The sequence below is a fragment of the Propithecus coquereli genome, unplaced genomic scaffold (genome assembly GCF_000956105.1).
Source record: "Propithecus coquereli isolate 6110/MARCELLA unplaced genomic scaffold, Pcoq_1.0 Scaffold657, whole genome shotgun sequence".
Classification (NCBI taxonomy): Eukaryota; Metazoa; Chordata; class Mammalia; order Primates; family Indriidae; genus Propithecus; species Propithecus coquereli.
This window is the reverse complement of record NW_012152585.1, coordinates 242,278-266,184: the sequence shown is the minus strand read 5'-3', so window position 1 is coordinate 266,184 and position 23,907 is coordinate 242,278. Positions and strand designations below refer to the sequence as shown.

General features: G+C 52.4%; 1 protein-coding gene across 2 annotated transcripts in view; it reads right to left on the bottom strand.

Annotated features, from left to right (window-relative positions):
* The window catches only part of IRF4 (interferon regulatory factor 4), a 13,069-nt gene extending 1,486 nt beyond the window's left edge, over positions 1-11,583 (bottom strand). Inside the window, exons 1-7 of one of the 2 annotated variants that reach the window (XM_012660121.1) lie at positions 11,358-11,583; positions 10,222-10,408; positions 9,322-9,410; positions 8,521-8,665; positions 6,948-7,055; positions 4,266-4,619; positions 1,349-1,461 (exon numbers count right to left, since the gene is read on the bottom strand). In XM_012660121.1, coding sequence (XP_012515575.1) covers positions 1,349-1,461; positions 4,266-4,619; positions 6,948-7,055; positions 8,521-8,665; positions 9,322-9,410; positions 10,222-10,408; positions 11,358-11,573 — 1,212 coding nt within the window. In that variant the 5' untranslated portion in view covers positions 11,574-11,583. The remainder of the gene's footprint in view (positions 1-1,348; positions 1,462-4,265; positions 4,620-6,947; positions 7,056-8,520; positions 8,666-9,321; positions 9,411-10,221; positions 10,409-11,357) is intronic. The other variant, XM_012660122.1, reaches the window with a different exon arrangement.
* Positions 11,584-23,907: the final 12,324 nt, after the last annotated feature.

Below are 23,907 nucleotides of genomic sequence, written 5' to 3'. Positions count from 1 at the left end.
AGGGTACAAACATTATGGTTACACTTTATGTCTTTGCCTCACCCAAGTGTGGGTTAAAGGCATGCCCTTCCCCCTACAGTGCTCCCCGTGTCCTTTAGTTGCGAATTTACCCCCTCCCCCCAAATCCCCCTAATCCCTGGAGAGTATTTTTGCCACGTGATCACCCTAGTGTTGATCAGTTAGTACCAATTTGATGGCGAGTACATGTGGAGCCCATTCTTCCGCTCTTGTGGTGCCTCACTTTGGATAATGGGTTTAAGTTTAATCCAGGAAAGTATAAGAGATTCTAGATCACTGTCGTTTCTTATGATTGAGTAATATTCCACTGTATACATATGCCAAATTTTAATAATCCACTCACGGATTGACGGGCACTTGGGCTGTTTCCACATCCTCGCAATAGTGAATTGTGCTGCCGTAAACATTTGGGTGCAGATTGTTCTTACAATCTTACAATGAAGAAGGAGGGCTTGTGTGTTCTAGGTAAAGTAGTGTTTTATTTCAGTTTTCAACAGGAAATATCATCAGAGCTAAAATAAGATCTAAATTTTGATATTATGGGTATAATTTTTTACCTGGTATCGCTCACTATCTGGGCCCATTAATAGCTCTTGCAGGTGTGTAGCAATGTGGAGTTTTCAAATTCAAAAATCTTAGGTATTCGTGACTAATGCTAAACATTATCTATAGAAATCTTTTTTCTTTTTCTTTTTTATGAAAAAGACATTTACTTGCCACAGCTGAAACCCATCTGGAACTACGTTAGAGGACACAATGAGTCTCGTCTACTCGAACTCCTTGACAGACTTAGCCTCTTTCAAATAACATATGTCCAATAATTAAATAATTTCTAAGATTCCAGAAATAAAAGAGGGGCTGGGAAATATTTGGAGGGACCCACAAAATAAGCATACCCCCGAGTGGACAGCTTCCCACCTGGGAAAAGCTTCTCCACCAAGGGAAGAGCCACTAGCTACACGGCATTTGTAAAGCAATCTTAGACATGGAGGATTTGAATGGGCTACTTTTAGCGCCAATCCTTTTAAATCCCTATCAAACGGGAATATGACTATTTTCCTGAAAAATAAGAAAGACGGGACAAGTGGGGCCCTCACTTTGAGGCTTCCTCCCCAGGTCTGTGGTGAGCGGATCTTGTGTCTGGGAGCAGCAGGTGGGGCCCTGGGCCTGCTGTCCGCTGGACCGTGCTTCCTCCCGCACTATTTTAAGGGTTATGCTTGTTTTCCCAGGTCACAGACATTTACTTCACGTTTAGGACTTCTCTAAACGGAACCCTGACCTCGGTACAGAACAGGGAAACGCGACTATGTGAATGTAACCGAGTACTCACGTGAGCCGTGATGAGCTTCCTTTGCCTCTGGGGGTCTGGAAACTCCTCCCCAAAGCACAGCGTCACCTGGAATCTTGGCAGGGGGCGGCTGTGGTGAGCAAACGCTTGTAGCTCTGGAGAAGCCCACAAGAAAAAAAAAAAAAAACGACGCTCAGAAACCCTCATCACTGAACAACGCCAGGTTAAACAGGAAGCAAGAGCTTTCTGCAATTCTGAAGATGCCAGGAGGAATGGGCACGCTCTGTCTCCCTCCACAGGGCTCTTCACCTGTGCGCCCTGCACACAAAATCGCACTGGCTGTCCTGACAGCGTGCTTGGCTTCCCGGATTCTTCATGGGGCGCGTGTCCCCAGGCTCACAAACACTGATCTGCAGCAGCAGACCCATGAGAGGCGAAAGGTAGCAGACAGGAGTGAAGTTGGGAGAAAAAGAAGAAATGTAGTCCTGTTAAGGCAAAGGACCAATTTATGCAAAGGAGAAAATTTCCTTGAAAAAAATCTCTATGTTCTGATATCCCAGGATTATTTTAAAAACTCCTTCCCCAACTGCAGAGCCCACATAATCAAGTCTCTGTGCTACTGAGGACACCTGCGGAACTCGGCGCCACGGCAAGCACGCAAGGTCAGCCGGGGACCGGGCACCGTTTGGGCGTCTGCGAGGCCTTGGCCCTAAGCTGTGTCATCCGGGACGGACCGAGAGCCTGAGATAAGAAAGGTGGCGATGAAGCACACTGGCGCGGCGCTCACAGATATGCACATCCCCAAGCCACCACTCCTACCCGAAGGATGAGAGACAGATTGGGAGCACCGGGGAAGATGTGTGTCCAATCGCTGATGGCGACCCGTGCTCTCCGCCCATCCGCAAGATGACTCTCCTGCCTGCAGCGACCGTAAAATGTCATGTCTGCAAAACGGGCGCGTTTACACAGGAGCCACGAAAGCTTCTGCACAACAGCTCCTCGGATGTGTCCTTATCAGATACGCACCCTCGGGCCGGGCCTCTGGGGCCGTCCCTAGTGGTGTGCAAATCCTGAATGGGTAGATATCAAAGATTTCCACTGTTCTCTTCAACTGAAGAACCGTTTCTAGCTAACTCACAGGACCATTTGACTTCCTGCCTTTTTTTTTTTTTTTCCAGAATTCAAATCAAACCCAAACGACTTAGTCAGAATGTGTAAAATACGTTCACACTGCCGTGGTCTGAGCCTACACCTACACAAGCTAATCAGAGTGGCAAGTGGGCACAATTCTCTGAAAAAGTCATGCCTCGAACACTTGATAACACGAGCACATTCAGTGGGAATCCTTAATCATGCAGAAGTTGGTCTACACGGCTGCAGTTTTTAAGTTCACAGCATCCTTCTAGAACCTCAGTGAACACTCTGAGGTAAGAAATTGCAGTGGGCAAAAAACACAGCCCCGGATTACAGAAGAAGGGGGAAAAACCAGAACAGCTCTTGCTCACAGATAAGTATGAAATTGTGGGCAAGGGAGTTCGCAGCGTGCAGATGCTCACCGGTGTCACGCGGTGTTCCTGTGACTCAAAGCTTACCTTACAGCCTGGTCGCAGTGGGGGGCTATCTCCTAAAACGTGCATGGCAAGAGAAACTCAGAGAAGCAAGTGCCGGTTTCCTGGGATGCCCTAATTAGAAAGGCCTCACCCTGTGGTATCATCTGGACCCAAAGACACCAAGATCCACAGTCTCGGAGGAAATCCAGACCCCGCAGGCCTCAGCCCTCCTGGGACATGGGGGCTCTTTCAGACCCCAAGGCAGACACAGGAGATGCCAACGGGGTGCCCCTCAGTGGCTTCCTCAGTCCCCGCCATTAGCATCACATTGATCTCAACACAGGGGGTCCCAGCTGTGGCTTGGAGACAGTTCTGCCACCAGAGCGAGAGCTGTCCAGCAACGGTGCCTTCCTCACCTGCCACTGCCTGGGAACCGACACGGTTCTCCCTCATCCTTTTGTCAGCCTCTGTGTGAAGGTCAGTTATCTACGGACGTTATTTGTTTTGGGCACCGAAAGACAGTTGAGATGAGCTTGCGCAAATTTCGGCCACTTAAACCCCAAAGGCTCAGCAAATGTCAGCAGTGCCAAAGCACATAGATGCCTCACATTTTTATTTTAAATGAATTGAATGAAGACGTGTGTTCAGGAAAAGGGGAGGCAGGTGAAGAACCAAGGATCACGGGGTAGTTCTGAAGGGGACCTCGTGAAAGAATAGGTTTAGGGAAGGGCAGAGGAAGAACCGGCAGTTAGCTGGCAGACAGAGCAGCTCTCTGCCCCAAAGGAGGCATCTTGCCTCTGGACAGCTAAATGAACCCTCCAGATGAAGCCCCAACAGAGACACGGCCAGCGGTTTCACAAAAGCCAACCCAGGGCTAATTTAATCATCTTGAAAAACCAGGAAAACAAAAGTTACTGGTTCTTAAAAATAGGATTAGAAACATTCATACATCACAGAGATAACTCAAAGCACTCTCATAATTTCCCCTTTGCAAAATCAGTTCAGTAGACTCAATCCTTGGTCCCACCTCGGGGCAGCATCTGCATGAGGGTGACACATCTCATAACCAAGAATGTTAACAATGTACTTCTAACCTTTATAATTTTTCTAGGAACCTGAAAAGAGCCGCCCCATCAGCAGACATGCTTGCTGAGATCATACTGCAGTAAAACGTCACCTTGTTAAGAGGTGACTCTTTGTTGAAAACTAGAATTGCGAGACGTCCACCTGGGCAATCTCATCCCTCATCCCGACCCTCTTCTCACCCCTCCAACCCACAGGTCAGACGGGAGACCCGGTCTGGGATCAGCCTGCTGGGCTCCCCGGTTAACAGGAGGAAGACTTCAGCCAGGGCTAGAAGGGACCCTGTCATTTCTGAGCCCCGCCTCTGGGGCAGGCAGATATGTTACCTGACAGAAACTGCTGGGTGTCAAAGAGCTTGCAGGTCTGGTCTCTCTCCAGTTTGTTGGGCCGGTCGCTGCACAGGGCCAGGGGCCCGTCCCAGTAGATCCTGCTCTGGCACAGTCTTTTAGCGTAGAGCCCGTCGGGGGCCATCCACAGGACCACACCCCTCTCCAGGTGGCTCAGCAGCTTCTCGATGTTCTTCCTCTGGCCATTGTCCTCAGGGTAGGGGAACAGCACCTGGTCCAGGTTGCTGGCGTCGTAAGTGTGTCCGTGGGAGATCCGGCAGCCCTCGGGGCTGGACGTGGTCAGCTCCTTCACCAGGATTTCCCGGTAGTACAGGCAGATGTGCAGCCGGCAGTCTGCAAACACAGAGCGCCAGAGTCAGTGCTGGCGGGCCGAGGCCACCGGCCTTGACGTCAGCGACTCGCCCAGAGCAAAGCGCATCTGGTGAAACCAGAGTCCCAGGATGCTCTGTGAACGAGTAAAATGCTCCAGGCCTCGAGGAAGTCTAGGACGTGCTGCGCGCCCTGTCTCCCCACTGGGGAGTCACAGACAGTATGAGCACGTCCAACAGTTACAGAAGTCCTGTGGACAGAACCCGACTTAATTTGTCCAAACCAGCATCTTCCAAATTTATGTGGCCACGGATGCTGTTTTCTGGGAGGGCACATCTTTCATTAATTTTTTGCAAAATATGATACCTCAGATTAGAGAGCACCACTGTTAAGAATTTAATAAGTCACTTTTTTTGGATGATGATGCTGATGGTGGTAACAACATTTATGTCTAAAATACTAAATCATGTGTCACCAAATGAGAATTCATCTTTAAGCAAATCAATTTTGATTTTGAAGGAAAGTTTAATTTCTACTAGCAAAAAACTATAGTGATGTTTCAGAGAGAAGAAAGTATGTCCACACACATGAAACTTTCCTAAGTATCGATATCAATATGTCATCATTTAGGTTATATATGTATATGTGTGTATATATATATTTTTGTATATGCGTGTGTGTGCATAAATGTATCTTCACCTTTTTAGAACCCAGAAGGGTTGTAGAATGTGATGCTTTTATTTTCTATTTTTGTTTTTATGGTTTTTAAATTAGTTTTCCACACTGGATATATGCTGGTTTTACCGTAAAATTAATTCTCGTGAAAACAATCAACCAGAAAAATGCTCTAGGAGTTAGTCTGTTGAAATTCCCACTACGCTTTGTGTTCAAGTTCGAAAAGAACTCTAAAACCGTACTAAAACTTTAAACAAGATGAAGCCGTTTATAAAAATTTTGCTCATTTCAGAAATATCTTTAAAACATCACCCACAGACTGAAAGCACCAAGAGAGGTTTGCAAAGCCTCCTAAACTGAATGGCAAGCGGACAGGAGACGGCTGCCCACAGGCGCCTGCCAGGGACTTAGCAGCGAACGGGAATCGCGGCTCTCTGATAAACGCGCCCAGGGCCGGTGATCAGTCTGCATCATGCACACCCAGACGAGAAACCCACACACCCACTTATTCTTCAGTGGCAGGTTTTGAGACTTAACCCACATCACTGTCTCAATCCTCTGCGTCGACACACCGGCTGAGAGCAAGTGGGACGGCACGCCCCAAGGAGCGTGGGTGTTGGCCATCTGAGGTGACTCGCGGGGCAGGTTTCATTTCATATAATGTCATCAGAAATCACGAGGTCACAGAGATATAAATAGCTGTTTATTTCTACTCTTTAGGCACCCACACAAGTCTTAGGTACTCAAGAAAAGGGAGTGAAAGTGTCTAAAAACAAACACACGCCCTCCTGCTTGGAAGCCCCTCCTCAGCTATTCAGGGCACCTGGGAAGAAAGGCACTCCTCTCCATGGGGACTGCAGGGCTGGGAGGAGCTGGAAGGTAAAACTCCACCTCCCCTGTGGGCGAGAAAAGTGCCACAACTCTCATCTCCCTGTAACCTTCAGAATTTAGTTTGTTTTCTGTCGCTGATTTTTAAAGAAGCCAGGGGGCAAGGTGAGAATTCCAAACTTTAAGCTATTTGTTTTTAATATAAATACAAATCCCACTTAAAAAACAACCCAAAATATTATCTATAAAATAAATGTACACGTACCACACATGCTCAGTAAGCCTCGAGGTGCCTTTCTTAAAACAGGTAAGCTCTCGGAGAATTTTACTTTTTTTAGAAACAGAACTTTAAAAATCAGATTTATCCGCAAGCTATATTAAAGTTCGGAGGAAGACCAAAATGTGCATACCTGTAGGCACACTAACATCATGGAGAGGAGGGACCAGCACTGATGTCCCTAGGGAGCAGGGGAGGAGAACCTGTTTGTGGCTAAACCAGGAAGGATGCTCAGCTTCTCAAAATGAGAAGCCTTTGCACTCGGTAAAGGGAACTGGAGTGTTTGCACATTCCTGGCAATTCTGAGAGGTGCCAACGGAGAAGTTAAAAGGACTCCATTCAAACCAGCAGGGGACCTGCCATCACTGTCACAAGCTGGCTTCTCACCGCTAAGTCTTCTGCTAGTGCTCCCTATTCGCTGTGGTGCCCAGGCTGGGTGCAGGACGAGTCTACACCTACTTCAGACCCCAAGGGGAGGAAAGCGAGTGTATAAATGTCCGTCAAATCTACCCGAAGAAGACAGCAGAGGCTGGCCGCCTGCAGGTGCCTCCAGAACCAAACGCCGCACTCACCTGAGAGCGCCAAGGCTTCAGCAGACCTTATGCTTGGCTCTGTGGGGATCCCGGGAGCCTGGGACTCGGGTGGGGCACAAGCATAAAAGGTTCCTGTCACCTGGCAACCTGCATTTGCAAATAAAAATCAGGTGATGTCTAAACAGAGAGTCCGATGCACTGGGAAGCTGCCTGAGGTGTGCACTGAGCCCGGGAAGGAAAGGGCCAGAGCCCCACTCACCTTCTGACCCACGCCCGGCACCAGCTACTGGCAGGGCACCTCTTGTGAGGCAATGACAAGCCCAGGTTCGACTGGAAAAACCAGGGTTGAGGGAGAAAGGAGGTGTTGCACAGCTTTAGAAGGAAACCCTCTCTCCACAATTGACAAACAGGGAAACCAAGGCTCAGAGAGATTAAGTGATTTGCCCCTGTTCACACAGCAAGTTCACAGCAGAGCTGAGAACTCGGGTCCATGTGCGTTCTGACACCAAAGAGCCCATTTAAAAATTAACTCATGGTTTAGTCCATGTTTATGTTGCTTGCTCCTTCTGGGTGCAGGACAAAACTGAACCGTGTTTCCTGGAGACAGTGTTGCATGAACCGTGGATAGAGAAAGCACATGTAACAGAACACCTTCTTTCGCTGGCACTTCATTTAGTGTTACCTATGCTTCAAAATATTTCACCTTTTTGCACAATTCTAAACACTGCCTCTTTACTATGGTCACTAGTTCAATAGAGCTGACACACTGGACACAGGTCTGAATTTCAGGAGCTAGTTTAATGTTAGCTGATTCCTCCACTGTGACGTGGGAAACCACCCTTGGCTGCAAATCCCTCTTGAAAAACCAATACAACCAAATTCCGAGCTTTCTGTAAACATGCCACTCAATATTAAATAACATTAAATAAGGGCACACCGCTTCACTACCAGAAGCCCAGGATGACTTGAACATGACTGGAAAAAAAAAGCAAATTGGCCAAATGGTGAAGGAGCAAATACTCCCGGAATATCCAAAAGGATCAGTGTGTTGACTTTTTCCAGGACTTCTACGTAAGTAACTAACCCCAAAGTCTTGAAAGCTTGAGTTTTGCTGCATTCAGCGCACCTCGGGAAACTTCCCCTGCACCTAGCAGGGCTTCTGCTGAGCGAGCTCATTCTGATGTCGGGTAACTCCTATGGGCGTGGGACCACATAGAATCCTGAATGGGCAGGTTTGTCTGGGACTCAGTAGCTAGGCACCTGTGGGGACCTTTTACTGTATTTTTCATGGTGTTCCATGAACTTCCAAGATCTCCTCAATTAAGAAAAAGGGGGGCTCTTTTTAGCTACCTGGAATGATCTCTGTGATGTTCACATAAGACTCCATGGAGGGCAGTGCCTAGCACGGACCCTGAGACTGAACTCGCTCTGGGACCTCACCGTCCTGCAGGACAGACAAAATCCTCCTCACCCCTGTACCGTACGTGAAATCTTTCTAGCAGCCTCTGAGAAGGACAAAGAGCTGCAGTGCCGCCCAGAAGGACAGACCAGGACTCACCGCAGCCCACGGCCAGATTAGCTCTTCTGCCCCACGCCCCTGTGCCTTCCTTACCATTTTCACAAGCTGGGCCTTGCCAGTGGTGGCTGCGGTGTCCGAACGTCACGGGACATTGGTACGGGATTTCAGGGTGTGGCTGATCAGGGACGTAATCCCTCCAGCTTCGGTCGAGGGGTGGCATCACGTAGTTATGAACCTGCTGAAAGAACACGGGGAGGCTGAGATGAAAAGCACTGGCACCGGGAGAGGGGGGTGCTCTTATAGCCTCCCAGACTCTTCAGGGAATCCCTTATTAGGCTGGTGGCCAAATCATGCCAATCATTTCGCCCTAAGTGGAAGCTATCAAAAAGCACAAAGTCTGTGGCCGCAGACTATCAAAAAGCACAATGGAGACACTGTTGTAATGTTTTATAATGTGTAAAGCTTCATCATATGGCTACATCTGGCACCAAAACTTCTGCAGGGAAATCTGCCTTCTTTTACCCACCAAAGTGGATGGAACAGAGCTGTCATTCACATCAGGGAAGACTGCAGCGATCAGCTGCCCTGCGGTCTCACATGATAAAGCATTACTTCCAAATCTTCTACTTTCACGAAAGGTCTGTTTCCCAGAAGATTTGAGATTCAGGAGAAGCATGTTCCCACAGGAGGACACACCCAACCCTCCTCTACTTAAAACCAACACCGGCAGCAACGCCACACGGAAAGTGGGACATTCGTGCAGTTGGACCAGTCATAGCAAAGACCAAGTTCCGCTGTCAGGGGTGTGTTTCCCCCTGTGGGGGGTGGCATTTCACACGGCCTCACACAGACCCAGCCTCGCCTCTGGGAGCCCGGTGCCACCGTCCACTGTACCTGGGCTGGGAGTGGGGGGTAAGGAGCCGCCATGGGGTAGGGGTGATTCATGGTCATCTGTGGGTCCTCCAGGGTGAGCTGCTTGGCTCCTGTGTGATTGGGGAAAAGGGAAATGGCACAGAGAGAAAAAAGGAACTGACTTAACTAAATGTCAAATCTTGGAAAAAACACCTGAGGGTTTAATTCTTAGAATGCATAACCAGCGTGGACAAATAAGGCGTTTTTCAGCAACTCGCTCGGCAGTTATTCACTCATGCCATTTTTTCCTACAAGGTCTGACTCGTGTAGGACAAGGACAGAAATAAAGGAAATACTGTGTGTGAATGTACCTCAGATGCTTCCCGAGTGAGGTCGCCCGTAGGATTTGTTTAAAACGCAGATTCCTGGGCTCTACTCCAGACACACCAGTCAGAATCTTGGAAGGAGGAGTCCAGGAATCTGAATTTTAATAAGCACCACAGCTGACCACATCACACTCTGAAAGTCCACGTTTTTATCACCATAAATAGCAACAATGCATGGATGTACGCTTCCCTTCTACGAAATGGTTCCTCATCAAAGACGACTAGGTAAGTAAAGCTTTAATGAGATTTTCAGTGTTTTCCTTTTATCTTTTTTTGGAATTTGGCGCATACCTCAATAAAGCTGACTAACTGGAAAACACACACATGCACACACACGCGGAGGCTTAGAGTGTGAGAAATGACCCTATGCTAACACCACAAGAATCTCAACTTACGACCCAAACAACTTGGGCCGGGAGCTTGTGGGCCTGAGCATGAGGAAGCAGGTAGCAGGCAAGTGAAAAGAAAAAATAGAGAGCGACCCTCAGAGTGAAATTAGGGCTCTCCGTGCATCCGCTGCCTCTGCTCTGTGTCCCCGATTCGGGAGCATCCCCACCTTTTTTGGCTCCCTCGGGAACGATCCTGTATACTTTGTACGGGTCCGAGATGTCCAGCTGGCTCCTCTCAACCAATTCCTCAAAGTCGTTGCTCTTGTTCAAGGCGCATCTTAGACGCGTCTTCCACGTAGGGGGGTCTGGCTTGTCGATGCCTTCTCGGAACTTCCCTTTAAATAGCGCCCAAGCCTGGTGGGAAAGGATGAAGAGAACAAAAAGTCAAAATACAGATCTTTTTAAAAAGAATCTGGGACTTGTATCTTTAGAAGGAAGCAGGGTGCTTAGGTGCTCCAGATGCCGTTTGCTCAAACTGTAAGACAGAAAGACTCCAGCTGTCCCCCAGGCAGAATAGTTTTCACCCTGGACCGCGTCATTGCAGAGTCTGAGATGAGCATTTGCTGGGTATTTATGAAAGCAGGGGTGAGATGTGGCGGTTCCTGGAGTGAGCTCTCCCCGTCGGTGACTGAGGTGCATTTCACTGGGAGGAGGGCAGAGCTGCGGTGTGAGCAGCCACCCACAGAGGACATCTGGACGGTCGCCCGAGCTGAGGCGGCCTAAGAGCAAATTCCCTGAGGAAGTCCCCTTCCCCTGCTCTGCCCACAGGTGGGGCTGGGCCCAAGGCACAGTTCCCTGGGTGACCTGCTCTGGGGGAACAGTCACGGCGGAGGCGCCCACGTGAGTGTGCACACGCACGCGCGCGCACACACAGGGCAAGGGGAGAAAGATCCAGAGAGAGAGAGACACTTGGAAAGACAGACAGAGAGACAGAAGCATGGAAATACCCCCAGACAGCTGGGAGGACAGAGAGACTGAACCAAGAGAAAACAATCCGGAGACGGAGACTCCGGAGACAAACAGCAGGACAGACAAACAGACCAAAGGCGCAGTGAGAGTGATGGAGAAGCAGAGACGCAGGTGCGCCCGGAAAGAGGCAGGAGACCCCGACGAAGGGCGCAGGGGGGACCCAGAGACAGGGTCGGGGCTCGGACGGAAAGACAGCCCCACAGAGAAGCGCCCCAGAACCCTCGGGCCTTCTCCCGCCCTCCCGGGCCGGCCCTCCAGGGATGTCCCTGCCCGGGGGCCACGCGCCCGGGATGCGCACCCGGCTCCCCGCCGCGCCCGTCCCCGCGGCCGAGACCTTGAAGAGCGCGGCGTCCTCCTCGCGGTTGTAGTCCTGCTTGCCCGCGTGCTTCCAGGGGATGCGGAAGATGCTCTTCTCCTCGTTCTCCCACACCAGCCCCGGGTACTTGCCGCTGTCGATCTGGTCGATCAGCCACTGGCGCAGCTTCCCGTTGCCGCAGCTCACCGCGCTCATGCCGAACTCCGCGCCCCGGCCGCCGCCGTCCAGGTTCATGCCCGCGCCCGCGCCGCCTGCGGGGAAGAGGCGCCGCCCGTCTGTGCCGGGCCCTCCGGCGGCGAACACGCGGCCCCGGCGTCCCCGAGACGGCGGAGCGCGCGCCTGTCGGTGTCGCCCAGGCCCCCGAGGAAGGCGGCTTCGCGGCGGTCCGGGAGCGTCCACTGGGCGAGCTCAGCGCTGCCGCCCCGCCGAGCCCGCCCCGGCCGCCCGCGGGCGCGCTCCTTCTTCCCCGCGCCGCCGCCCGCAGCTCCGCACGCCCCAGAATCCGGCCGCCGCCCCGCCTGACGCTCCGTCCGCGCCGCCCCTGCGTCCGCTCCTCGCGGCCCGCTCCCGCACCGTTTCCAGCCCATTCGTCCCGACACTCCAGGTTCCCCTCCTGCGCGCTCAATCCACGCGCCCTCGGTGGCCCCGCGCGCACGCCGGCCTGGTGCTCGGCCGGGTGTCCGGATGCCCCGCGGCCGCCCGCTTTCTGCTCCCGCACTGGTGCGCGTGGCCCCCCGAACAGCCCCCCGCCCTCCCCGGCTCGCGACGGCTAAACGGGCCCTCGAGGCAACAGGCGGCGGAGACCCCGCGCCAGGCGAGGAGCAGCGCGCACAGCGCGGGCTCGACCCAGGCGGCCCAAGAGGGACAGCGGAGGCGGCGAGGGTGCGGGGAGGGCGACGCGGCTGCCCGGCCTGAGAGGCGCGGGGTCGCGCGAGGCTCGGCCGGAATCCGGAGCTCCTGCCCCTCCGCCTTCAGCAGCCGAGCAGCGCGCACAGGCCGCTGCGGCGAGTTCGGGCCCCTCCGGAACGAGGAGCGGGGGAGGACCTTGCACTGGAGCCGGCAGGGTCAAGGCTGTCCCCGGCGGGCGAGGCCCCCGCCCTGTGCGAGCTCCCCCGACGGCCCCGACAGTCCCGTTCCCCGTCCCGTCCAGCGGGGGCGGCCCGGGCGCGGGCTGCGCAGACCCCCCGGGTGGCGGGGCCGCGGGAGCGAGGAGAGGCGGCGGGTGCCCGGGCGCTCGGGGAGGCACTCGGGGTCCCTGGCGGGGCGCGCTCCCTCCCTGCTCCGGAGCCGGGGTCCCCAGCGCTGCCCCGGGAGGGCGCCTCTGGTGCGCGCTCCAGTCCCTTCCTCTCCGGGGCCAGGTCACCCCTCCTCCTGGCCGGCTCCAGGCCTTACCTCGCCCAGGACCCGGAGCTGAGCGCAGCGGCGTGTCCCAAGTGCAAGTGGTGAAACTAAGAGCGCCAGATGGGGAAGAGGAACTTTATAGCGCTTAAAAGCCGCGCTGGGGCGGAGCCTGCGGCGGGCGGGGCGGGCCGGCTCCGCCTGCGGGTGGCGGGGGCCGGGGCAGGCGGCGGCGAGCCGGGACCCCGCGGGCGAGCCACGGCCGGGTGAGCGGAGCCGCGGCCCCAAAGGGGCAGGGAACCCCGCGGGCCCCGCGACCCGCCCGCCGCGCACCGGGCCGGGCGCGCGGCCTGGGGACCGTCGCTCGGGCCGTTTCCCGCGCAGGGCGAGGTACCAGATGGGGCTGTCGCCTCCGCGCGGGACCTGCCCGGAGCCCGGCCGACACCTAACAACCGCCGAAAGGCAGGGGCGGGCGGACGGGCGGGAAGTGGGGCGCGCAGCAGCGGGCATCTGTGCGGAGGGGACTTGGTCTGCGCAGCGCGTCACCGACCCAGGAATTGTCCCAATGGAGCGAGGGCCGGCGGGGGTGCGGGAGCGCCCTGGGCGCGGTCGCTGCCGCCGAGAACCGGCCCCTCCGCGGTGCTGAAGGAGCGTAGCGCGCACTCGGCGAGGTGGTCCCCCTGGAGCTGCGCGCCCTGGGTCCACGCCGCGTGTGCACGCTCGAGATGCTCACGGTGGTTCCGCATCCGCCAACCCGACGGATCGAGGCGCCCGAGACCGCGCACAGGTCCCCAAGATTCCATTATGGCAACGCCAGGGCGGGGCGGGGGGATCCCGAAGCCTCCAGGTGCTTAATCGCTCCGGACTTTCGGTTCACCTTGAGATGACATCGTTTTAACCTCAACCTGATAGAAAGTAGTTTAGTAGTGGGATATAAAAGTCCAAAATAGGAACAATGTTTAAGTGGACCTGAGATTTTACTTAGTTTTCTGAGATGTCTTTAATCTCAGAATTAATTCCCTGAGCCTTCACCCACTGAACTTCCCGGGATCATCCCGGATGCTTTGCGTGTGTTTATTTACTTAGCATTTTCAGGTAAACCGTCAGAGCACCGGTTTCTGTATGATTTCAGACCGCTACCACCCCAGGTCAACTCGCAACTTTTGAAAAGCTTTTGATTTCACTTATTTCTCAGTTTTTCTTTTAATCTTAAATATTGGATCAATGTCTCCTAACCAAAGAAGAAAGTAAGATTAGGCTAGAGCAAAACAGGTAGTGAGGTATGGATAAGTATGCTTTTCCTAAAACTAACAGACATTCTTAGAAATTGACAGGATGCCATGTTTTTATTTTACCCGAGTAAATTTTCCATTATCACATCGTCAGAGTCTATGTGATAAACAACAGGGTTTTGTTCAAGAAAATTCTGGTCACAACGTGTTTTTCTTCCTTTTTTTTTTTTTCCTTTCACAGATGCATTCATTCAACACGTATATTTTGGGTACCTATTACTTGTCAGGAACTGCTCTAGAAACTGGGTATCCATCAGGGGACAAAGCAGAGACCGCTGCCTCGTGTTGCATTGCATTTTAATCAGTGAATTACTTTTTCCCAAAAAGTTCACAAACATACCAGACAGAAGACTGTTAAGTACAAAATTGGCAAACTAGAGCCTTCTGCACTTTCGCACACGTGTTTTCTGCACCAGGATTAGTCAGTTTCACTATTCTCCTCACTCATCCACATCCTCTGCTCTTAGCAGTTCAAAACAACCGTCATTGCATGAAACTTTCTGAGCCTTCACTGGCTCCCTTGTTTTAAACGTGATTGCTAATCTTCAACGCCATCTTCTGGTTTACTCATGTGCCACATTGATCCACTAGAAGTGATTTTTTTTTTATGTCGAAGTATAATCAATACGAAGAATAAAATATTTTAATCACTACAACTCTTGATGTCCTCATCGACGAGGTAGGGGCTGCCAATTGCTTGCCAAGGACTTTCACACCTTAGTCTCGGTGGAAACAAAAAATGACAAAGTTTTTCAAGTTGAACCTTCTCCCCCAATCTCCCACCCCTCCCACCACAAATACTCAAACTTGAGAAAATCAAACTGTTTCTCAGTAAAAGATTAGACATTTACGTCAAATGTTACAGCTTGTTGAAATGAAAACAAATACAAAATCAGTTAGGTGAATGTCTATCCCAAAGGCTGATCCTGGTCCATGAGGAGGTTATTTATTTCAGTGAATTATCCATATGTGGAAGTTCTGTTGTAGATGGAGCCCAATCTGAATGGAATATTTTAATTTCCAATTCACATTTATCATAAAGAGACTGTAAGAAAAGCTGAATATACCTAAATTCAATATTTTAAAAATCAACCTTTTAAAATTATACATTCACGTATAAGAAAAACATTTTAGAAAAACCCATGCTACACACAAACAAAATAGATAATTGAAATCTTGTTTTGGATAACACTATTTTCTCACTAATTCGTTCTTTAAAATGAGGGGGACTACAATTTGTTAGAAACAATGCAACTATATCCACGGAAAAATTTAAAGGGCAATCATTTTTAATTACTGAAAAATCAGGAAAATACTAAAAATGTTATGTTATTTTGATGTAGTTCGTATAATATAAATATCTCTTTCAGTGCTCTTTGGCTATGTGTAGATGCAAATCTAACTATTACCATTGACTGCGAAGTACACGGAAGGGGGGTGGTATTACTGGTGATCAAATAAATGCTCCAGTTTGAGGGTCAGCTGGGCCTGGTTCAAATCTGTGAGGTTTTGGGTGAGTGATTTAACCAGTCTTAACTTCCCGTGCACGGTGGGGATGACGGTGGCCCTGCCTCCTAGCAGTGCTGCAAGAATGAAATGAGGCTTAGCACAGTGCCGGGCACATCCTGGTGCTCAGTAATTGGCACTGTTATCATTTACACTGACCTCAGACCCTTAGGGAAGCTCACAGACTTTACCTCATTTGCTGTCCATGCAAATCTGCCTTGGAGGCAGGGCAGATGGATTCAACCCATTTGTGAAAATAAGGAAAGAGAGTCAAGAGGTCCACTGAGATCCCAGTGGCTTGCCCAAGGACAGAGCTCTGAGGAACTGTTCTTTCGCCTTGTCCACAGGTATTTAGCTGCCTGTTGTGTGACTATTTCGGAATCAGCCTGTGAGTGCAGGCTGTCAGTCAGGAGGTGGCATTTTCGCTCCAACTCTGGCATTCTCTGGTTGCGTCAGTTTGGCCAGGACGCAGTCTTCCCTGGCCTCGTTCTCCTACCTACGAAGCGGAGGTTGACAGCAGGTGACCACCAAACCCTCTTCCAACCCTAGATGCTTGTTTTCTTCTTTCTGCTGCAACTTACAAGATTAGTGGCCGCCAACAGGCCCTTTTGTTTTTGGTGAATCAGAGTAAGAAAAGCTGCATTTTTTTTAAAGCCACCAACCTAACCACTGGTCTCCACTTCATTCTTCACAAAGCTACGTTCACTTTGAGGAAATGGGAGGAAACCGGTGCCGTTTCTCAGGCATTCCTCTTCGATATTTAATCCTCTGTAGAAAAAAATCTAACTTCCTAAGCTACTTATACAGGAGAGGCGTTGGGATGGAACACTCGGCAGAGGAAATTACATGTTAAATGCCCTCGCTGCACACCCAGTTTAAAAGAATTGAGTTGAACATTCTTCGTCAAGTGATAAACTCCTTGGTAATACCAGCATGGAGCATTAACCTGGATTTTTTTCATATGGGACTGTATACATTTTCCTAACTTAATTTGCAAAATGCTCTAAGTTTCTTCAATGAAAGAGTGTGCAGAGCCGCAGCATTACATGTGGCCAGAACATGGCTGTTGAGGACCAGCTGTGAGCTCTGTTAGGGCACAGAGCTCATGCGCACAGCTTTTTCCTAGGCACAGAGTATAACCCACCTTGAGGCTTACAGGAAATGGGACTCGTCATTTTAGTAGATTATATAATAAGTCACAAAGTCAAAGCTACGAGGGCGACGTTGTCTCCTTTCCCCGTGTTTGTAAACAACTCTTGCGTTTTGTTTTCTCTTCTTGCCAGTGTTCTAAGAAGTCTCCTGGAAACACTTCCCTTCTCTCTGACTTGTTATGTTCTCTACAGAAGTAGTGACGTGGCTTTGAACAAGGGACCACTTGATACTGCCAACTCCCTTCACCGAGCCAACAAAAATGCAAAAGGTTTGCAATAAGTTTGGGCAATTTTCTGAAAACTGAAGCAATAGGTGAAAGGCAAATGGCTTTGTCTAATTCCATCCATTCGTAGCAGTTCATAATGTCGGGTTATTCTAAAGTTCATCGACTGTTATTTCAGCTAAAATTGGGAAAGAGTGCACCATACTTTTCTCGCATGAGGTGGTACTCCTGACTCTGGGGCACTTTCGGGAAAAGTTCGATTGTGCTGTGGTAACAAGACCCCTCTGAGATTTGAGGGGTGAGGGTTACTTCTTGCTCACATGAGGTAGCCACAGCAGGTCATCATCACTCTGAGAACCCAGGCTGACAAAGCCCATCGGTCGGGAGCATCCCTGGTCACTTTGTCGGGAGAAGAGTTACCATGTGCTGTATTTTGGCAGGGAGTCACATCACCACGACTCATATATCCCCACCACAAGGTGAGAACTATGTAAAGGAGGGATTGTTCCGGCCATAGCATGGGGTGGTAGGAGAGAGAACACCAGCCGGGAGTCATGGGGCCCTGGGGAGAGACAGACAGGCTGATGGACACCATGGCATGGGGTGGTGGGAGAGAGAACATCGACCAGGAGTCATGGGGCCCTGGGGAGAGGCAGACAGGCTGACGGACAAGGACCCCAGAGAGGCTGGGTGGACACAGTGTGGCGAGGTAGGAGTCAAAGACTATGAGAGAGTTTCCAGGCTCAGGGGAATGATACAGTAGTCCCCCATATCCTCAGTTTTATTTACCTGAGGTCGACTGTGGTCGGAAAATGTTAAATGGAAAATTCCAGAAATAAACAATTCAGGTTTTAAATTGCCCGCTGTGAGTAGCGTGATGGATCTCACATCATCCCACTTTGTCACCCAGTGGATCATCCCTTTGTCCACTGTCCCCACGTGTGTGTGCTACCCACCTGCTAGTCACTTAGTAGCCAGGAAAGTAGAAAGAGACCTCGTTCACATCGCTTTTATGACAGTATATTGTTATAATTGTTCTATTTTATTTTTAGTCATTGTAAATCTCTTACTGTGTCTAATTTATAAATTAAACTTTATCACAGGTATATACGTATAGGGAAAAACATAGCGTATGTAGGGTTCGGTACTGTCTGCGGTTTCCGGCATCATCCGGGGGTCTTGAAACATATTCCCCGAGGATAAGGGGACTACTGTATTACTAAGAACCTAAGTAAGGAGGTTAGGAGGAGGAGAAGTTTACAGGGGACTAGACATGTGAAGTTTGCCACCATGTCTCAACGTCTAGGTTGAGTATTTACCCAGTGGGTATTTGGAAACATAGAGCTGTCTTTTGCTCATCTTTGAACCACAGCATCTAAAGGTGCTAAGCGGCTCATGGCAATAAGCTCTAAACATGTCTTGCCTCTCACTTTTGGTGACAAGAACACAGTGGGACCCTAGTCCTCCTTCACCCGCTAACGGGGGCAGGGGTGGACTCTGAGAGGGAGGTGAGCTCGCATTGCTAGGGAGCGCTCTTGGCAGGACTGCCGAGAGAGGAGCTGAGCTGCAAGGCTGTACCGAGAAGACTTCAGTAGACGCTGCGGAGAGCTCTGGAGCTGGGACATGCCTGCTGCAAGTTGGGGCGAGCGGATAGGGCCCTGCCACACCTGCACTGACCACTCGCTGGGTCAGGCTGCCCCTGGAAGGAGGTGCGAGCCAGGCAAGGTGGTTTTCTCCAGCTGAAGCAATTCCCGCAGAGGCTGCCTGCTGAGAACATCCCCCAGGAGCAGTCCCAGCACTGAGGGAAGAAATCGCTCCCTCCCAGGTGGGAACCAGAGCAGTGAGGGACAGCACCCACCGCACCCTGCAATGCACTCTGCTTGGACCCTCTTCCTCTTCTCGCTCCTCCAGGCCACCTGCAGGCCCCCATCCCTGAGGTAGGGTCACCAGTTTTAGCAGATAAAATGCAAAACTCACAGTTAAATGTGAATTTCTGATAAACATTGAACAATTTGCTTTAGTATAAGTATGTTCCATACAGTAATGGGAACATACTTATACTGAAGAAACCATTTGTTGTTTACCTGAAATTGAAATTTCCATCTGGTAACCCTGATTTGGAGGAAACTTAGAAAAGGAAGGTGAGTGGGGAAAATTCCAGCCCCAGCCACTGCAGCTGGTCCTGGGGCCCTGACTAAAACTCATCGAGTGCCTCCCCCTCTGTTTGCCAGACCCTCTCACCTCTCACCAGCATCTCTGCTGGGCCAGGGGTGCTGCACCCCTGCCTTCCATATGCCATCCACACTGCACAGGGAGGACCAAGAGGTGCCCACGTGGGTGGCATGGGTCCTGCCCCACTGTGTAACAGCAGCCCACGTCTGATGACCCAGCTCGAGACGGCACCTTTGCCCTGCTGGGCCAGGCCCAAGGAGCCTCCCAGAAGCCTGCCATGGCTCAGAATCCAATGGCACCCACCCTGTGTCTCCCAGATTTGCAGAGAACGGAAGCGGGAGCTCCCCGAGTGGTCACCGGGAGCGCTGGTAAGTGGGGCGGCGCCTCCTTCTCCCCTGCCCGTCCCTGGATCCCGACCCTCGGATCTTGCAGAGGACAAGAACAATGTGAAGGTTTCGGATTCGGTGTGTGCATGTCATCCTCCCAACCCTTCTCCCGCCTCACGTCCTGGTGGGGGCCCTTCTGCCTGGCTGGGTGTGGCCATCGCTGTCCCACACTCTGGGAGCCCTCCCAGCTGTGTGTTTCTAGCATCTCCCAGGGGCCTCGTGGGGTGCTCAGGGCAGTGTCGGGGACTGTGACCGCAGCGTGAGCCTCTTTCTCTTGCCTGAATCTGTGCTCCCTCAGAGCCCAGCCCACAAGCGCTGCCCCAGCTCCTGCTGGCACTTCGAGGAAGGCGCTGCTGTTTTCTCAGGGCCCAGCCCCTTTCCCCCTTAGCTGCCCAGCACGCCCCAGCCAGGCTGATCTTGGCGATGGGAAGGCCTGCTGCCTCGCTGGAGAGAAGCCTCTGCATTGTTTCCAGTCGGGGGGAGCACAGCTCTTAGGAGGAAGCGGGGAGACTTCAGGGGAACCTGGGGAGCCCGGGGCTCCTGCAGATTCCCAGCAGCTGAAGGAATAAATCCTGCAAGGTGCCGCTTGGGCCGAGCCTTCCACCATCTGCTGCAGGGGCCTTGCACAGGGCACGTCTCCCTGGGGCTCAGTGTCTTGTCTGTGTGACGTGTCCACTTGTTTCTTTTACCCACGATGCATTAGGCAGTGCCTCCCAGGCCAGTGGAGGGGACGGCCTCCCAGGGGGTCATTGCACTTCTCAGTGAGAAGAGGGTAGGAAAGGACCCCCATTGTTGCTCGGCACGACCAAGCAGAAGCAACCATGATGCGACGAGGCAGGTGGGAGTTTGCAAGAAAGAGGCAAAGTGAGCAGTGATATCTGAGCAGAACTTTGATGTGAGATGTGGCCTCTCCAGGCAGGGCAGGGTGGGGGAGCAGTCAGTCCAGGTAGAGGGACCCAGGCAATGGCAAACGGGTCAGGTTCTCAGGGCCACTCTGGGTTCTGGAGTTGTCCCTCTGGCAGCTGGGGAGGACTGGGGAGGGCACTTTAGAGTGGGAGCCGTTGAGTCCCCCTCTGCCCCATGCTTTGTGTGACAGGCGTGAGAACAGCCTCTGGAACACAACGGTGCAAGTGCTTTACGTGTACGAACTGATTTGAGCAGTCCGTATTAGGTGATGCTTAGAAAGTCCTCTTTCAGCTTCTCTCCACATATGTTTAGCTTTAAAAAAAATCTGAATATATCTTTTTAATATTCTAAGACTCCTGTTTATGAATGAGCTGATTTTTCCTGTTTTAGGAGCCTGAGGCCAAGCCAGACGGCAGTTCTATTTGGCCAGGAGCTCAGATGTGTGTCTTCCGACTGTTCCGCAGAGCTGCCGGCATCTATGGAAACGGACACCTTTGGGAGTCTGACATGGATCCCCGTTTAGGGCCTCTCGGCTTGAGTGAAAGGCCGGCCTCCCAGAACTTTTTCTGTGTTTCTCTGGGGGGCTTCCAAGGGCAGTGTGGCATGGCAGTGGCCCAGACGTTTCTTGGGACATGGTGACTCGAGGCCCGTCCCATCCGATGTCGAAGGCTGGTCCACTGCAGATGCATGTGCTCTGCCACAGTGAGACTCCCTGCCCTCCCCACGTCCTGGGCGGCACCGTGTCTCCCAGGCAGCCTGCTGGCCACCCGGGGCTCGTCTCTGATACTGCGGTGGGGCTATGTGATACATTCGTCGGTGGTTCCCTCAATGATTTTCCACTATACCCTGGTGGGGAAGCGAGGCAGGCATTATGATCCATTTTACAGATGGGCACACTGAGATGGAAGGTCACTTGGAGTGGCCAGATGTCAACAGAGGGGGCTGGGGAACCAGCACAGGCCTGGCCAGGAGCCTTGCTGGTGCCCCAAGCCTCCGACTTCTCGTCCAGCATCTCTCCCTGACCACACACAGGAAGTCCCTCCGTCCACCTCCGCTTGCTCCTCGTCCTGCTCAGGTTGGTCCTGGGGAGCAAAGCTAGGCAGATGTGGCCAGTCCTGTCTCTGGGTGGTGCAGCCTCCGTGGCGGCCTTGGATTGGGCGCCTCCAGCTTTCTCCCTTCCTTACTCCTGATGGGACACACTGGCCCTGCCTTTGCCCCACTTGCCTCTCCCCACACCTGCCTCCTCATGGAGAAGACTGAGGCAGGACACACACCTGTCTGGGCAGCTCCCCTCCCTTCCTCTGCTCCTGTCCTGGCGGAGGGTCCTGCTGCCGCCTGCAGCTTGTCAGGACGGCCCAACGAGCGAGTAAGGGCAGAACTGGGGATGCCAGGTGTTGCTTATTCTGTCACCTTCAAGGCACCCATTGCAGGGAGCCCCAGCTGCTCAAAAAGATTTGGGCTTTGGGGGCCGCCGGCCCCTTCATCTCCTACCTTCTGAATTCCATAAGCAGAGTGGTAAGACAAGCATTTGGACTCAATGGCCCCACAGGGATGGACACGCGTCCTGTGGGGGGTGTTCGACTCACAGGGACAGTGTGGGCAATGCCGAAATGTTTTGGCATTCTTCAAAGGCGTATGCCATTGCAAGCTGTTTTCATAAGACACATCAGACGGTGCCAGAGAATGGCAGCAGAGGGTTTTAAGAGGACAGTTCTGCCCAGAAACTTCCCGAGACCTCCAGCGAGACGTGAGCTTTCTCTTGCTAAGCTTGTGGCCACCTTGGCTGTCCTTCTCTTCCTTGGTCCCTTCTCAGCCCCTTGGTGTTGTGGGGCCTTCCCCTGCCACCCTGGGAGCCTCCACTGGGAAGGGTGGAGTCCCACCTGTGTTTTCACGCTCTGCACCGGTGCCCAGCCCCTGGAGGCCCTCACCTGCTACTGAACTGAACGCTGCCCTCACCCAGTGCAGACTGACATGTTCTGAAACTCCCCTCAGAAATTCCCCTTCCCCTCTGAGTGTTGTGCTTTTTCTTTCAACTCTTTGCAAAATCGTCATGCAAAACCAGTAGGCAGGACATTTAGAATAAGCCCATGGCCTTGGCTACTCCTGCTCACTGAATGTATTCTCTGTTTTTGTGTGATATCATCTGTTAAGCGTAAAAGGAGCCAACTTAGAGCAAAGACAGGCCCTCAGAGGGGCGACGCTGTGAACATCTGAATTAAACTTCTTTGGCAGACGTATTTTGCTTTATCTTGAACAGTCAATGTGTCACTGTACTCTCTAATGACAGAGTCACAGTTTCATAAACGAACTCTTCTAGGCTGCACTTGCGCATGTCCGTCAAGGGTGAACTGCGCAGAACTTTGGGAAAGCTTAAAACGTTGAATGTTGCCAGTTTGTGTTTTACACGAACTTTTCATTTCATAAATGGCATACCCTCCTTTTCTGGGGTAAGTTGTACTCTTTCCTGGCTTCTCTTTATTGTGTTTGTAATAAAAGGCCCCTAAGACATTCTTCTCCTCTGCCTCTGCCTTTATAAATTATAAATCGACATCTTTTTTTAAATAGAAATCTCCCAATTCCTTCCACGTGAGGCCCACAAGGACAGCCAAGATGGGAGCCACCACGAAGGGGACGGTCCCTTGGCCTGGCGCGGGCACCAGCCAACTCACCCTCCGAAGGGGCCACCCAGTGGGGGAAGTACAAAGTAGAACAAAATATCACGATGACGACATGGAAAGGAGGAGGGGCGACTGAGGAAACCAACGCAATCATCATCAAGAAGATGGCATTGGCTCGAACCTCGAAGTCACAAGACTGCAGTACAGTCGAAGAAGGGGAAGAACATTCTAGACTAATAGGCCAGCATGGCCACAAGTCCTGACATGTGAGGGCAGGATGTCGGTGGAAGAGCAAGGAATCTAGGCTGGGGCTGGGGACCCGGGGCAAAGGGTCCGGACGGGAGGCTTGAAATCCGCCAGGGAAGGCGGTGGGCAGCCTCGGAGCCACCTGTGGAGTTTGCACTCGACTGGCAGGGCTCGGGCCGTCCCCATCACCAGGCATCAGAGTCACTTGGGGGCCTCGGCACAGAGATTTGGGTTCAGACGCTGGACCCAGGAATCTGCATTTCCGTCACACGGCCTGGGATTTTGATTCAGGGGGTCTGAGGGTCGCACGCTTTGAACAACGCAGCTGGAGGAGGAGGAGGCCAGAGGAGGCGCATCAGGAAGGCGAGTTTGCAGGGCGCAGGCGGGACTGGAGGCGCCGGAGAGCCCTGGCAGAAGGACGGGTGCTGCCGGGCCAGGGGACACCCTGGGGGCAGGGAGGGCACCAAAAAGCAGCGCGCCGGGCTCCAGCACGGGGAGGCGGGACCCCCCCAAGCACCGCGGACTCCGGGCCGTCCCAGGGACAGAAAACCACGAGGGAGGAGTGGCGTTTAGGACGGGAGGTAGGAGGTCTGCCCGGGGAACCGGGCCTGCAGTGCCAGGGGGACGTTCGGCCCCGTGCGGAGCAGTGGGAAGTTCACTCCCCAGGCAGGTGAGGCAGGGGAGGCAGGGGAGGCAGGCGAGGCAGGGGAGGCAGGCGAGGCAGGCGAG